Below are 14,638 nucleotides of genomic sequence, written 5' to 3'. Positions count from 1 at the left end.
AGTGATAGAAAAGTGAACGATGAACTCTGTCGTGAGCCATTGCTTCCAACACTTCTCTCGGCGAACAATCTTTTCCACAATCACTAATCTGTAAACAAAGCTTCATCATTCGTAACGTCAAACCCAAGACGACAATCATGAGTGATATCTCGAAGACAACCTTTTATTTTCTGCACACAGGTCATAAAACGCATTTCTGAGTATTGACTCACTATCTGTTTACAACAATGCGTTCTTCATAATTGGTCGCGCGTCTTTTTTTATGCCCAAGAAAAAAAAAGTTTCATGGTCCACAAGCGCTCCACAGAAGATTGGGCTGCAAGCCAAAGTGACACGCCTGAGCTTCAGGTACTTCCTCTTTTCGCGTGAAGATGCTCGCTCCTTGGGGAGGGACTTATGTAAAAACGCCAATGGGTGAGCAGAGAAAACTTTTTCATTTGATTGGTGAGCCTCAGACCATGTTGTGCGCAGCCCAGTGTGACATTTTTTTTTTCAAGCAGCAAACAAGCTCTTCGAAGCTGTTCCTGCGAAGCTCGTTGAAGCTAAACCACTTTGATGATTTCCAAGGCCTCTACAAATGCGAAGACCTTCTTCGAAAGACCTACCCATAGGCGTCCGCACAAAGCCGGCGAATAGGGCGGGCGCCGCCCCCCCCCCCTGCCCCTTTACTTTGGAGGGGGGCGCTATATCTGCTCCATACATTGACTAGGCAGCAGGGCACTCCTTTAGTCATCTTAAAGGAGAGCGCGAAATCTACCTCATACACTGATTCAATAGAGAGCAGGCACCCTGAAATGAACCTTCGCTCCCTCCCCATAAATAGCAAGCACGCCTATCGGCCTACCCCTGTCAAAGCGGTTAATTTCACCATTCAGAGTGAGCTCGAAGTGCCGGGAGAGGGAGATGTACATCTGGTCGAAGTGGAGCTCGCGCACAGCAGAGTTTTTTGAAGCAACTTGTCAGCTCATCAGATTGCTCTCCACCACTTCGGACACACAGCTTGGTCCTTCTTTGAAACGCCGAACAACGCAAGTTGTTTTTTTTTTTTGCCGACTTGTGGCCTTTAGTGCACCCCGGGACGAAGCGAAGACTTTGTTTTCGCGCAGTGAAAGTGCATATAAAAGAATTGGTGTCACAGTGCCACCGCTAAATATAAGAAAAACGAGGATGGACGCGCCCGACGAAACTGTCGGAAACGTGCAAACAAGGTATAAACGATTGCGCGCGCCCCCACGAGGCTCCTCCTCGGAGGCTTCAGTGCACTCCATAGGCGCCGCTTGCCGCTCATCACACTTCTTTATTCTAGCCACTGTACCTTCGTCATTCATTCACGTTCCTTAATACCGAATTTGGTACATATGAAGCTAGCGAAACAGTCGCGAGCGCATCACAAGCATGGCATTTAGTCATGTTGTTATATGACATGCGTCTCATGATTATGATGTTTGCACCAGTCACATACATTTGTCAACCATTCACGTCCCGTTATACAAAATTTGGTACATGTGAAGCTTGCGAAGTGGCCGCGAGTGCATCAACATGGCATGTACTCATTGTTACATGACACGCATCTCATAAATATTATCTTCGCACCAGTCACATACCTTCATCATCCATCGATGTCCCGTAATACCAAACTTGGTACATACGAAGCTAGCGAACAGCCATGAGCGAATCATGAGCGTGGATTACATGACACGCATATCATGATTATTATGTTCGCACCAGTCACATACCTTCGTCATCCATTCACGTCCTGTAATACAGAATTCGGTATATGCAAAGCTAGCGAAACGGCCACGAGCACATCATGAGTGTGACATGTAGTCAGGTTGTCACATGAAACACATGTTATGACTTTCATGCAGGGGTCGGTCAATTGTATTCCCCATGCAGTGATGTTTGACCATACCAGCTTTGCAACATGTCATGTGGAAAAAAAACACCGCAACAGCAGCAAGACCATGAAATGCAAATTATGACAATCATGACATACATATTATGACTTTCATAATATGACTGGTCACTTATGCTCGTCATACAGCCACGTTATGTCATACCAAGTTTGGTATTGATACCACTGTCCGAACGACCAGGAGAGTCAATAGTCTTAAGCCGCTAGATAGATAGATAGATAGATAGATAGATAGATAGATAGATAGATAGATAGATAGATAGATAGATAGATAGATAGATAGATAGATAGATAGATAGATAGATAGATACGCTCAAAGTCGCCGAAGTTCGCCATGAAATGCTTTGTATTTAAAGACATGTATTGAGAACGAAAAAAATGGCAGCATATCCACGGGGTGAATGACGGAGAATGGGGCGAAGCACCCGTCCGTCCATTCGTTCTTGCTTCCGTCCGTCCATGCGTCCCTCTGTGTGACCCTACGTGCGTCCATCCGCCAGACCGTTCGTGCGTCTGTTCGTCATCCGCACGTCCATCCATGCGTCCATCCTGCGTTCGTCCATGCATCTGCCCCTGTGTCCGTCCTAGTGTACATACGTCCATGCATTTCTCTGTGTGTTCGTTCGTCTATCTTGTCAGCAGTTCAAGTACCGCCTTCTCGCATCTTTCCATGATATATTACGCATATTGAAGCACCGCCATTCAGCGGACCTTCCAAGGACTAAATGAGAGGTGGTACGTGCCTACTTATGGCTTGCGCTTCGTGTCTGTCTCCCACCTTTAACCACCTCGAGTACACGGTATATACTAGTTCACTGTATTCATGGCACTGTGGCCCCATGGTTGCTAAGCTTTTCTAAAACCAAGGAGGTTACGCCCAGCGAGTATAACGTAGCAACCCTTTCTTGAAGATAGTGCTCAATGTACATGCCAATCGCTCCTAATGGGGAATGATAGGCACGAGAATTCGGCTTTTAGTTAACGCACACGCTGCAAATTTTTTATCGTTCAACAACGCACAGGAGAAATTTCCCACCGGCACCTTCTTTCTGGTCAAAACGTAAGAGGCGTTACGTTCTGCGACGAGGAACGAACGGGTGCTGCTTTGAAGAGCTTCGCCCCTAAAAGCACACGTTTGGAACCTCGCAGATTTGTTGAACCGTTCCTACCGAAGATACCTGTAGTAATACATCTACAGAAGCTGTTAAAGAAAGACCAAAGAGGAACAAAAATGCCTAAACTATGTAGAACAAACTTGTGCAGCAGAAAAATTGTCAGCAAAAAAATTTTTCAACAATACCTCATAATAAAACGCCTAATAATGGAAAAGATGGAGAGAAAATAAACACAAAACTGCAAACAAGTGTGCTATACAATGTCGATAGAAGATGGCTTTAAATTTTTTCGAAATTTATTCAGCTGTGTTGTACTAGTTATGCGGTAGTCAAGCTTACTTCAAATACTGTACCTTGAAAGTTTATATCTAGCTGCATTTTGTGCAGCTAGAACAGTGATTAACTATAGGCGGTTCCTTTAACGTCATCAGGATCATTTCGAGATTTTTTTTTAATACGGCGCAAGATTCCTATGCATTTATACTCATTTTTCAGTAACTAGGGCAGTGCTGTTGATTAGGCGCCTTCTTTCTCTTCTAGCCAGTTCTTGAGAGGCGTCCAGCCAGTGAACGGTCTAGAGTAAGGCGCGAGTGGACGGGAGAGTTGTGCACACGTGCCTGCACCTGTTGCTAGTGGAGAGAGAGGGAGAGCGAAGAGGTAACACCTGCCTGCACGTGCACAACGCCGATGCCTGACATAGCCCAACTAAGAAAGGCACTCACATTTAAAACGAACATAACAGGTACGCTTTAGCAGTCAGCTGGTTTCCAGGAGTGAAAAATTAAAGAGCCTAATTGTTTGGCATCCTAATGACATAGCACGTTTGACGCACCTCATCCATAAATATTTCTGCCTCCTGATGTCAGTGTAATGGTGGTGCTTCAGCCAACACAAAATAACGTAACTGACTGAAAAAAGGCAATGTTTTGCACTCCACGAGCTGAGCACTATCTTGTGAGCCGTTGATGCGCGTAGTCATAAAATCACTTATCTGACTAGAAGTTGTAAGCTCGTGTAACTAAACAATTATTGATGGAAGAATTATAATACCTTAGGGAAGCTTAGACTATATCTTCCTGCTTGGCTTTCCCTGCTGCTGCATCTCCATTCAGAGGCGCTAAAAGCAACTATTAAGTCAACGTTGATTGTTGAAGTTGTGGCGCAGAAACCTTATAGTGGTACTTTAGGGCCATGGAAGGGCTCATTTTGAATTAACATCACCTTTTAGTAATCTGCATCGGGTTAGCGCACTTCAAATTACCCGCAAAAAACCCGATCGTCTAGCGTCCCTGTTGCCGTGAAACACTGTCCGGCTTTACTGTGCGGCCACCGACACTAGTAGCAGCAGAGCGAAAGCAGTGAAACCGCAGCAGCAACAACGCCCCTACATATAGTTCCTGCCATTGGCTCCGAGATGGCAGACGAGTTTTGGTTCAACTGGACCCCACTAGATGGCATGACTTGTTCAGTTTAACTAAGGTCCCTAGATGAAACAAGTTTCCAAGGTAGCGACACCCTCCCTTTTCCTTTTCGCTTATTTGCCTGAAGCGCCCCCTAGAAGGTTTAAAACTTTCATCCAAAAGCGAACGTTTGGGTTCTGTTGCTACGGTGAATAGATGTAAATGAAACAAAATGGAACGAAATAAGACGTAGAATAAACAGTTACCTTTATGAACATAAACGGCACAACACAAGAGCAAGCGGGATGTGCGTTACTCAACCGGCAACGTTGGGCAGTTGTATACTTTACACCACTAGCCATGGCGTCTCGCGTAGTACATTTTAGTTCCACGGCCGCGGTATTTCGTCCAGTTCCAACTAGTCCACTTCTCCGATTGTGTTTTGTTCGTGCTGTGACACAGTGAACGTGCTTCTTGCTGGATCCTGTAAGGGTTCACAGGGCGTGACGTTGTGACGATTGATTACAACCGGCTTGTGCACACGCAAAAAAAAAACTACGACCAGACTGGTACGAACACTCGTCCAGCAGCACTGCGATGGCGTTTTTTTTAAAATGTGCCCATTTGGACAATCGTGCTGCCAAGTGATTCTGATGCGGTGCTGGGAACTTTCTAAAAAGTGAGAGTTCTACTGGTGAGGTGTCTCGAAGCAGCGCGTTTCGGCTCAAGCGGGAACTGGTCAAGAGCTAAATGTTTCTGAAGGTGCGTTGATTACAACCTACAGCTGCTCTGTATACGTGCATACCCACATGTATTTGTACCAACAGGCATGCACTAGACATGCATTAGACGCGCGCCTGGCGTTTCAATAAATACCGACAAGTGAACTCGCTTCGCAGATCCGCGTCGTCATACGTTGACGGAGTTTCACGAAAGCATTCGCGTGAAATTGTTCTTCGTTGCACTTCATGGTGTGCTTCATCTCGGAAAGCACGAGGTAAGTTGAAGAGAGCGAAACCATTTTCTGTTGTTTACGGCAACGCAGCATTGCTGAAAAACGCAGATGTTGCATTGAACGAGCATGGTGAAACAATCTTGGTCGACTTAGCGCACACCGAAACGCTCCTCCTCTTCAGTTTATGTTCTGGCTACGATTTTGTCTTTGGTCACGGCGAGAATCCGGCTGGAGCCATATGCGCATGCGTACTCGTTTTGAACCTTTTGCATAATAATAAATAACACCACCAGCCATTAGCAAGATCACGTGCAAGTAATGCACCAATTACAGACGTGGATGGCAGAGAAAAAGAGGAGTAATTGAGAGAGTGAGGAGGACGGCTCGAGAACAAAGAGTGACGCTACCTTGTTTCATCTAGGGACCTTAAGTTTAACCACAGAAAAATTGAGTTTTCTAACCACTCGCGCCACTCACCTCAGTAATGTCCGGTGGTTATTTTACACCGAAAGCTGTTATGAGAACACAACTCAGGTCCCGCGCAGTGCCGTATTGTTGACTGCCACCGCCAATGTCCGTAACCTAAAGTGAACAAGAGCTTACTACGTGCTACTACTACTACTACTACTACTACTACTACTACTACTACTACTAGTAGTAGTAGTAGTAGTACATACAACGCCGACGCACGAACCCCGCCATAAAAAACTTCGCCCCCTAAAAGCTCTCCTTTTGCGCTGAATTGTCGAGCGTGAGAATATTTCTCGCACACGAATAAACATACTCACGAGCCGTGTTATGTTTACAGCGATAGCTGTTATAAGATCACAACTCAGGTCCCGTGCCATGTCGTAGTTGTCCGCCGCCGCCGCCATTGTCCGTAACCTAAAGTAAACAAGAGGTTGCGGTTTACTACTACTACTACATACAACGCAGACGCATGACGCACGCTATAAAGAGCTTCGCCTCCTTAAAACTCTACAGTTGCGCCGATTTGTCGAGCATGGGAATATAACTCGCACAGAAATAAACTTACAAGTAAGCCGTGTTAAGTTTTACAGCGAAAGCTGTTATGATATTACAACGTGAGTCTCGTGCGGCGCCATAGGTGTCCGCCACCAACGCTGGTGTACGTAACCATTATCGCAAATACACTAAGAACACAGTGGGATTCAAACCCGGGTCCATTGCATGTGAGCCGATTTCTACCACTCAGCTACGCAGGTGCTTGGAACTCGCCTGCAAACTTGCCGCAGGCAGGCTTGATTCAGGGAAATCAATAGCGTTATTATGAGTAATAACGCGTTTTAGAACAGCAAAGGAACAACCAGGCGTAATACAATGCGAATTGCGTAACTAGTGGGTCATCCAATGCTCCAACCCGTTACAAAAGCTTGTTCTTGACCACCTAAAAACTGAGGTGCTTAGCCACTTAAGGTTAATAATTCATCGTTGTCAGCCACTGCAGGAACAATTGGCGCAAAATTCCTTGCAATTGATTAGCGGATACTACGCTTCTCAGAAGAATGACAAAATTGACACAGCGAATGCCGGCCTACTACTTTAAAGTTTTTATTAATAATGCTTTAGTGGGCATCAAGCAAGTGTACTTGCAGCAGTTACCCAATGAGTGTTCAGAAAAGGCTCTGAAAGGCCGCTCTTCTAGCTTACGCTTTGACTGTGCTGCGCCTTCCGCGCAGGCCTGGCATACGTTTTTTAAATACGAAACAGAAACGAACAAGCAGCGTTTTATTGCGTCTCCTGATGCATGGAAGATTCTTTTATAGTGCAGCTGGATTGATTACTAGTTATTACCTATAGAACATTCGTCTGACGTCATTGAGATCCTTTTGAGAATTTTCTACCTAGGCGCATGTATTCTTTTGCGTTTACCCTAATAGGAGGAAGCGCGCCAAATCGAAAGAGAATTGCAGCTGTTCCCAGATTTCAAAGGTTAATGTAAATAGAAGAAAAAAAAACAAAACCTGAAACGATAACCACGGCAGGAACATATCATCCAAGTACTTGCTAGCATTTTTCCAGAGCAAAATATCCGCACGCTTTTGCAGAGAGAGAACATGAAGACATCATGAGCACTAAGTACCACACTTCCTTCTTCAAAAAAAAAATGTCAATTCTTTCTAGCAAATAGCTCATATAACCATTGTAGCAGCTCATCCACATAATAATTTGCCAATTTCAGTAGGACATTTGTACAGTGCTCATGGACTCAAATGGGATGCCATGTTTTTTTTTTCTTCAGAATAGTGACCGGTACGCAACATTGCTTTAGGTAACTACGACATGTCGCGAAAATTTTGGTCTGACGTGCTCCTTCAAAACTCAAACTCGCATGTTCAAACAAGCTTGTTAATCTCGAATACAAAATACATGAGTTCTATACCTTCTGCGCATTTGTATTTTCTGACATGTGCAACAAACCTGTGTCTCAGACAAGCAAGAGCACAACTTAGCAAACTTCGCCGTGGCAGTTCTGGTGCAACAGTGCATACGAAATTCGCAGATCCCACGTACAGTTAGCATCGATTATATGCGAAGCACGAATGGGGAAGGGTGATAGGTTCCTTTAAAATCTCCACGTTACGAGGTGGAGGTAATTAATGACGTACACGACTTCCGTGTCATGATTATCACGTTTGGACGTGTCGTTCCCCTTCATCATCTATGTAGCATGTAGTCATGTTTTACATGAAACGCATATAACATTATCCGGTTTGGACGTGTCATTTATTTTCGTCATCTATTCACGTCCTGTGATATCAAATTTGGTACATGTGGAGCGAGCGAAACAGCGACGACCGCGTCATGAACAGCCCAATGCACTCCGACGCAACGTTGACGCACGCGCAGGCTGGGTGAAGAGACACCACGCTAGCAAAACACGAGCACTCTTTAGTGTGACGTCAGGCGTGATCGGTGCAGCCAGCGTCCGTCACATGCTGGGAGAAGCGACACCACGCTAGCAAAACGCGAGCACTCTAAAGTGTGACGTCAGGTGTGACCGGTGCAGCGAGCGTCCGTCGGCGCGGTTCGGTGGCAACCGGCGCAAATTGCGAGATGCAGCCTTTCGCGCCGACGGCGTTTCTTTGACAGCACCGCGTCTGCCTCTCTAGGTGACAGAGGAATGCCGTGTGCGCTCAAACGCGCACGCGTCACAGCAACGCAGCGCGGCGCGCACCTGCGAGTGTATAGCATGCACAACCCCAATGAAGGTCAGTGGGCAGACCCACTAATCCCTACTAGGGGGATATCGGCGCCTGGCGTGGCATCGCCGGCGTGACGCAATAAAATGAATGCCGGCGTGCACGCGTGCCAGCTCACGTCGAAATGTATTGGCACCTTGAGTGTGGCGTGTATTATTGTTCTTACATGACACGCATCTCATGATTATCATGTTTACACCAGCCACACCTTCGTCATTCATTCACGGGACATAATACCAAATTTTGGCATATGTGATGGTAGCGAGATGGCCGGGAGCACATCATGAGTGTGGAACTTAGTCATGTTACACGACACGCATGTCATAATCATAATGTTTAGACGTGTTATTTACCGATATCGTGCGTTCGAGTCACGTAATACCGAATATAGTACATGTGAGGCTAGCGAAACGGCCTCGAGCGAATCATGAGCATAGCATGTAGTCATGTTTTTACATGACACGCAACTCATGATTATCATGTCTGCACCAGTCGCATACCTTTGGCATCCATACACGTCCCGTAATACCAAATTTGATATATGCAATGCTAGCGAAACGGCTGCGAGCCCATAATAAGTGTAGCATGTAGTCATGTTTTTACATGACACGCATGTCATGATTTTGATGTTAGGGTCTGTCACTTGTGTTCGCCAAGCAGAATGTCATAACATACCAGTTTGGTGACATATCATGTGAATGAAACCACCGCAAGAGCAGCAAGACCATGACATGTAAATGATGACATTAATAACATACATGTAATGAATTTCATGATATGGCTAGTCAGTTAAGTTCGTCATAAAGTTAAGTTATAGCATACCAAGTTTAGTATATATACCATTATCGATACAACCAGGAGAGCTAAAAGTCGTTGGCGGCTTTGATGTAATTGATGCAGGCGACTTTGATGTAATTGATGCAATCTACTAAGGACGAAAATGATTTCTGCTTTCGACTTGTCTTCTGCGCTTGCGTGAGAAACCGAGCGAGTTTTCTTCAGCAGAGAAGCTGTTCTTAGTCGGCCTTTCGCAAGTGGTGTAACGCTGATGACGTGATCCTGAGGCTTAGCATCGGTCATGATTGGTGGGAACCGGAAGGTGCTGTGCCATGCCAAGAGAGAGAAGGAGACAATGATGAAGGCAGCGCAGATAGGGGTTAAACTAAAGCTTACTAGTTGGAGCAGAGCAAATAAGAAACTCCCCGAGAAGGCATGATGAAAAGCAAGCCAGAAGCCAACTGTTTCCCAGAAATAGAAGAGTGTGGGGTTCGGTGGAGAATAAACGAGGAGATATCTCCTTCAGGAGTTCCCTGTTATATTGGCTAACGGAGCTTGTATTAGTTTGGAAGAAGTGGCCTTTCGTAGAAAAGAGAAAGACTATAGCCCGAAGACGAGGGATACCAGCGTCGCTGTTTATCTGGCTTTCACGAAGTAGAGCTGGCATGAATTGTTAGGAAAACATCGCATGCTGATGAAAAGTCATATATTTAGATTTATGATAAATATGTTCCTTTATCACAGCAGTGACGCTGGAGGCTGTTTGAGATCCGCTGCATCGCAGAGGCCTATTGGCATCAACCCATGGAGGTATAAACGTTCGCGACGGCGCAAGCGACCAGACCACGACGTCACAACGGCATTCTAGAAAGAGGTAAGTCTGCATTGACACCCAGTTAGAGTGACCAGATCACTAAATGAAATATCAAGAACTACGCTCCGTCAACGCGATTTTGATACTACAATTGCCTACCTAACTTTGTTAGAGAAATAACGATGAATCGAGGTCTACATGCTAATTTTCGCAATCAACTTGTACTGTTATCGCGTACTCTTTTGAAATAAAATTTATTATAATTTTTTTCTCCCTTACGCGCAAGGTGCAACATCTTCTAAGTGTCTGGAATGCTTCTTGAAAGTGATTGATTGATTGATATGTGGAGTTGAACGTCCCAAAACCAGCAATTGATTATGAGAGACGCCGTAGTGAAGGGCTCCGGAAATTTCGACCACCTGCGGTTCTTTAACGTGCAACCAAATCTGAGCACACGGGCCTACAATATTTCCGCCTCCATCGGAAATGCAGCTGCCGCAGCCGGGATTCGAACGCGCGACCTGCGGATCAGCAGCCGAGTACCTTAGCCACTAGACCACCACGGCGGGGCTGCTTCTTGAAATTACTTGTGACATTCCTGAGAATGTACTCGGTCATTCTTCGTGTTCAGAAATAGCTGTAGGAATTGAACTAGAATACGCACAGACGCTTGACTTCTTGAAAACAGACCTCTCATTCAATACTGACACTATCTTGGGTTTCCATATGAGCGGAATATCTCTCTCTCTCTCTCTCTCACACACACACACACACACACACACACACACACACACACACACACACACACACACACATACACACACTAACAGCTTTATTCATTGTATACATTGGGTGTTCGAAGAAGCAAAAGGTTGGTCATCCACAAATATGAAAGCTAACTAAGGAGAATGCAGCGTTGAAAACGAGACGTATGCAGAGTAAGATGTAATGATACGCAGTTGCATTAGGCTAGAATGTCAGCCATCTTCTTTGTTTTAAAAACTTTTTACTCATCGTCTCCCTCCAACCCTGCCTAACATCAACGTACACTCCCCCTCTTTGAAGACTCATTCCTCCTGTGGTGACACACATAGACGTTTCCACTGGTCGCTAACTCCAGTACACCGCCATTGTTGGTGTAACCAATCCTTCTGAGAACGCCCTGTTGCACTACGATCTCCATTACGCGATAAGGTCCCTTGTGTACCTGATTTGTGCCTGGAAGGCCTTTTCTGACGAGCGCCAGATCGTTCAGTTATATCTGAGGTATACGCGTGTTGTAGCGGTGGTCAAAGCTTCTCTTCAGATTTTTTCGTATCGCTGGTAGGCTTCCGAAGTGTTTCGTTTTTTGCGCAATCGCAGGCGGTCTGCAATGCAAAGTTCTTGATCAGCAGGAAGCCAGGGTTCCTTTCCTAAAGCTGCAAAGTATGGGCTACAACCGATGTTCGAGTGTGCGACTGATTGTGATGAGCAACAGCTGCCTCCAAGCAGCACTTCCATCCGCCCTGAAAACCTGGGTACATCGAAGTGAACTGCATCGAATCCCGAATGATTTTTTGAGCCATGCAATTTTCTGCAGGATGGTACGGAGCGTAGCGTCACAATACAACTCCTCGTTCTTTCGCCCAATGTCGCAAACGCTGACTAAAAAACGCTGGTATATTATCTGATATTACTATTTCCGTATTTTCTAACATCTCTCGACTCAAAAGAGCGATCACACAATTTGCGTTTTCCCTTCCCGGCCGTGCAGCCACTATTCTTGAGCACTGGTCTATTACCACTAGGAAAGATTGTGTTTTCGTACTCCTGCAGCCTCCTTCTTGAGCTCTGCGAAAACCAGATGAAGACTTCAAATGGTACTTCGGAGTGTTGAGGCAAAATCATCCCGTCCGTTCTCTGAAGGTACTTGGCTTTGTGAAGTTGACATTGATGACAAGAGTGAGCATACCGTTGAACGTCTTCTTTCTTGTGTTTTCACTGGAAACGCTCATGAATCTAGTGATATGTCCTCCAAAAGCCGTCATGTCCACCTGAGTGTGGGGAGTTGTGATAGAGTTCTAACATTCAAGGCACCATTGTTTCTGGCTTTATAAACTTCACGTTGTGGAAATTAAGTTCTTCAGTTCCCTCCCACGACCACGTTGAGTTGACATTTTTCTGATCAGGAGTTACCGCAAGTCCTGAAAGCGCATTTGCGTCCTTAAGGTGTTCTCCAGACCTGTGGTGGATCACGAAAGTAAACTGCTGGAGTTTGCTCACGCACCTAGCAATTTTTCCTCGAGGTTCGGCGAGGTTACGGATATACGTTAAGGCTTAGTGATCCGTAAAGAGCGTGAAGCTTCTGCCATCCAGGTAAGGTATAAAATAGCGTATGGCCACTAAGACTGCCAAGGCTTTCTTCTCTGTAGTCGTGTCATTGCTTTTTTGAAAAGGTGTACGAACAGTAACTGATGACCTTTTGTCGGCGGCTCCATGGAGAGCCGGTATCTCTTTGGTGAAGCACGGCGCCTGTGCCGTAATAAGAAGCATCGGTGTTCAGTTCAAAGAGCAACTGGAAGTCTGGTTGAGTCAGGACCGAATGCGACGAAGTAATGGTCACAAGGCTGTGATAGATTCACACTTTGCTGTCCACTGAAGTGGCACATTCTTCTTAGTCATTTTTGCGAGGCATTTGGTTTTCGTCACATAATCTATAGTGAATGGCTCGAAATTTCCTGCCAAATCCAGAAATACCAGCAAAGAGTCGAATTCTAATGACTTCTGCATTTTTGCGGTTCGTTCGACCTATTCCTGTTTTGTTGTTTCGGATTGGCCGTCCAATACTCTTCCAAGAAACACCACTTTACTTTGGAAAAACTCACTATTCTTGTCATTACTTTTGAGCTCGGCATCACGAAGTGCTTGAAATACATTAGCCATATGGTTTGAGTTCTCTTGGTAGTTGCGGGAGCATACTAATATATCGTCTATGTGCATGGTGCGAAACTTTCCGAGAAACGGTTGCAAGACGTCGTTCGTCATTTTCTGGAACCAAGCGGGTTAGTTCTTTCATCCAAATGGGAGTTGGTTATACTCACAGATGTCAAAGGGCGTGATGAAGGCAGAAATTTTCTTGCAATTTTCAGAAATTGGGACTCGCCAAAATTTGTTACACAGGTCAATGCACCAGAAAATTTTGCAGTCACTCGAGTCTTCTGTGATAGAGTCTATACGTGGCATAAAAAACGAAAAAAGCTCAGTCTGCTTATTAATTTGTCTGCAGTCCGTGCAGAGTCGAAGACGTTTATCCTCCTTTGGTGCAATGACGATGGGTGAAGTCAACGTAGACGTGGATGGACGGATGATCTGCGCATTGAACATTTTTTGAATCTCGTTTTGAAGCCACACTCTGTTCTCTTGTGACATAATATAGGGCTTTTTTCTCACCACCGTGGTATGACTGAGCTGGAATGGTACCTCAAACTTTGTAGTTGCCGTAGGCTATCCGTTCAAGCACAGCAATTCCGAATAAAACGCCCTCACATCTTCACCGGTCGATGGCTTCCACAGAGTTCTTGAAGGCGAAACTGTGGTGTTAATAGTGCGGCACTTTTCTTCTGCAGTAATTTCTCCTGTTCAGTAGATATTACGGTGAAATACACTGATGTCTGGACGTGAAAGCAGTAATTCATACGGCACTCTGTCGAGTACCAGTGCTTGTGCAGTGCCAGTGTTGCCGAGACACGATAGGGTTATACAAGTCCGTTTATCGTGAACATCTCGCCTTCCATCGTATTCGTGTACTTCTACTGGTCTTTCCTGTTTTACTTTCGCCCTTTCAACCATATTTGCGTTTATAAAAATGACTTTAGCCTCGCTGTCAACTAACGCACTCCGTTCCTTTCCATAAACAAAAACAGATATGTACAATGGACTTGTTTGAGACAAATAAACAGCTTCTCTTGATGTCACCGAGGGGAAGCCGGGAACCACCCTATTTATTTTTTTGTGATGTCATCTAGCTCTTGGCTATGGTCTGAGTCTCCCTGTTCGGTCTAAATGGACACCGATGTTGCAGTAGGCCTCCAGTTTGCAAGCGGGCGTCGTTCCTCAGCTCGTGTGTCTCCTGTATTTCTTGCAGCAGGTGTCATGGGTTGACGCTTGGTTCCTAGGTCCTGAAGGTAGAGGTTTCGCATTCCCTGCAGGAGTTCTTCGACCGTCTTGGGTGCACGCATTTGTATTTGCTTCTGTACGTCTGGACTTGAACCATGGATGATAAGCGGAACCGCAGACGTCTCACGCAAAGATGAGTCCGCCAGCTGTAGCAAGCGGCTTTTCTCGTGAAAATAGCTGAGCGCAGATCCAGACCTGTATTTGAACGTGATTGCTTTGTCCCATAGCAACACTTTGTTCTCGCTAAAGGAGCTCAGAAAGCTTACTTTGCACTCTATCCATG

General features: G+C 45.5%; 1 protein-coding gene across 6 annotated transcripts in view; it reads left to right on the top strand.

The window, feature by feature from the left end:
• LOC119164558 (uncharacterized) overlaps window positions 1-14,638 on the top strand; it is a 139,840-nt gene that overhangs the window by 122,981 nt on the left and 2,221 nt on the right. For 4 of the 6 annotated variants that reach the window (XR_012885817.1, XR_012885815.1, XR_012885814.1 and 1 more), the window contains one exon: window positions 10,131-10,260. Coding sequence is in view for 2 of the 6 variants with exons in the window: in XM_075872601.1 (XP_075728716.1) it covers window positions 10,131-10,254 (124 nt within the window). In the remaining 4 variants the exon portion in view is untranslated. The remainder of the gene's footprint in view (window positions 1-10,130; window positions 10,261-14,638) is intronic. The other 2 variants (XR_012885816.1, XM_075872602.1) reach the window with 1 other exon arrangement.

The sequence above is a fragment of the Rhipicephalus microplus genome, chromosome 8, assembly GCF_043290135.1.
Source record: "Rhipicephalus microplus isolate Deutch F79 chromosome 8, USDA_Rmic, whole genome shotgun sequence".
NCBI lineage: Eukaryota > Metazoa > Arthropoda > Arachnida > Ixodida > Ixodidae > Rhipicephalus > Rhipicephalus microplus.
This window is presented reverse-complemented; position numbering and strand designations above follow the sequence as displayed.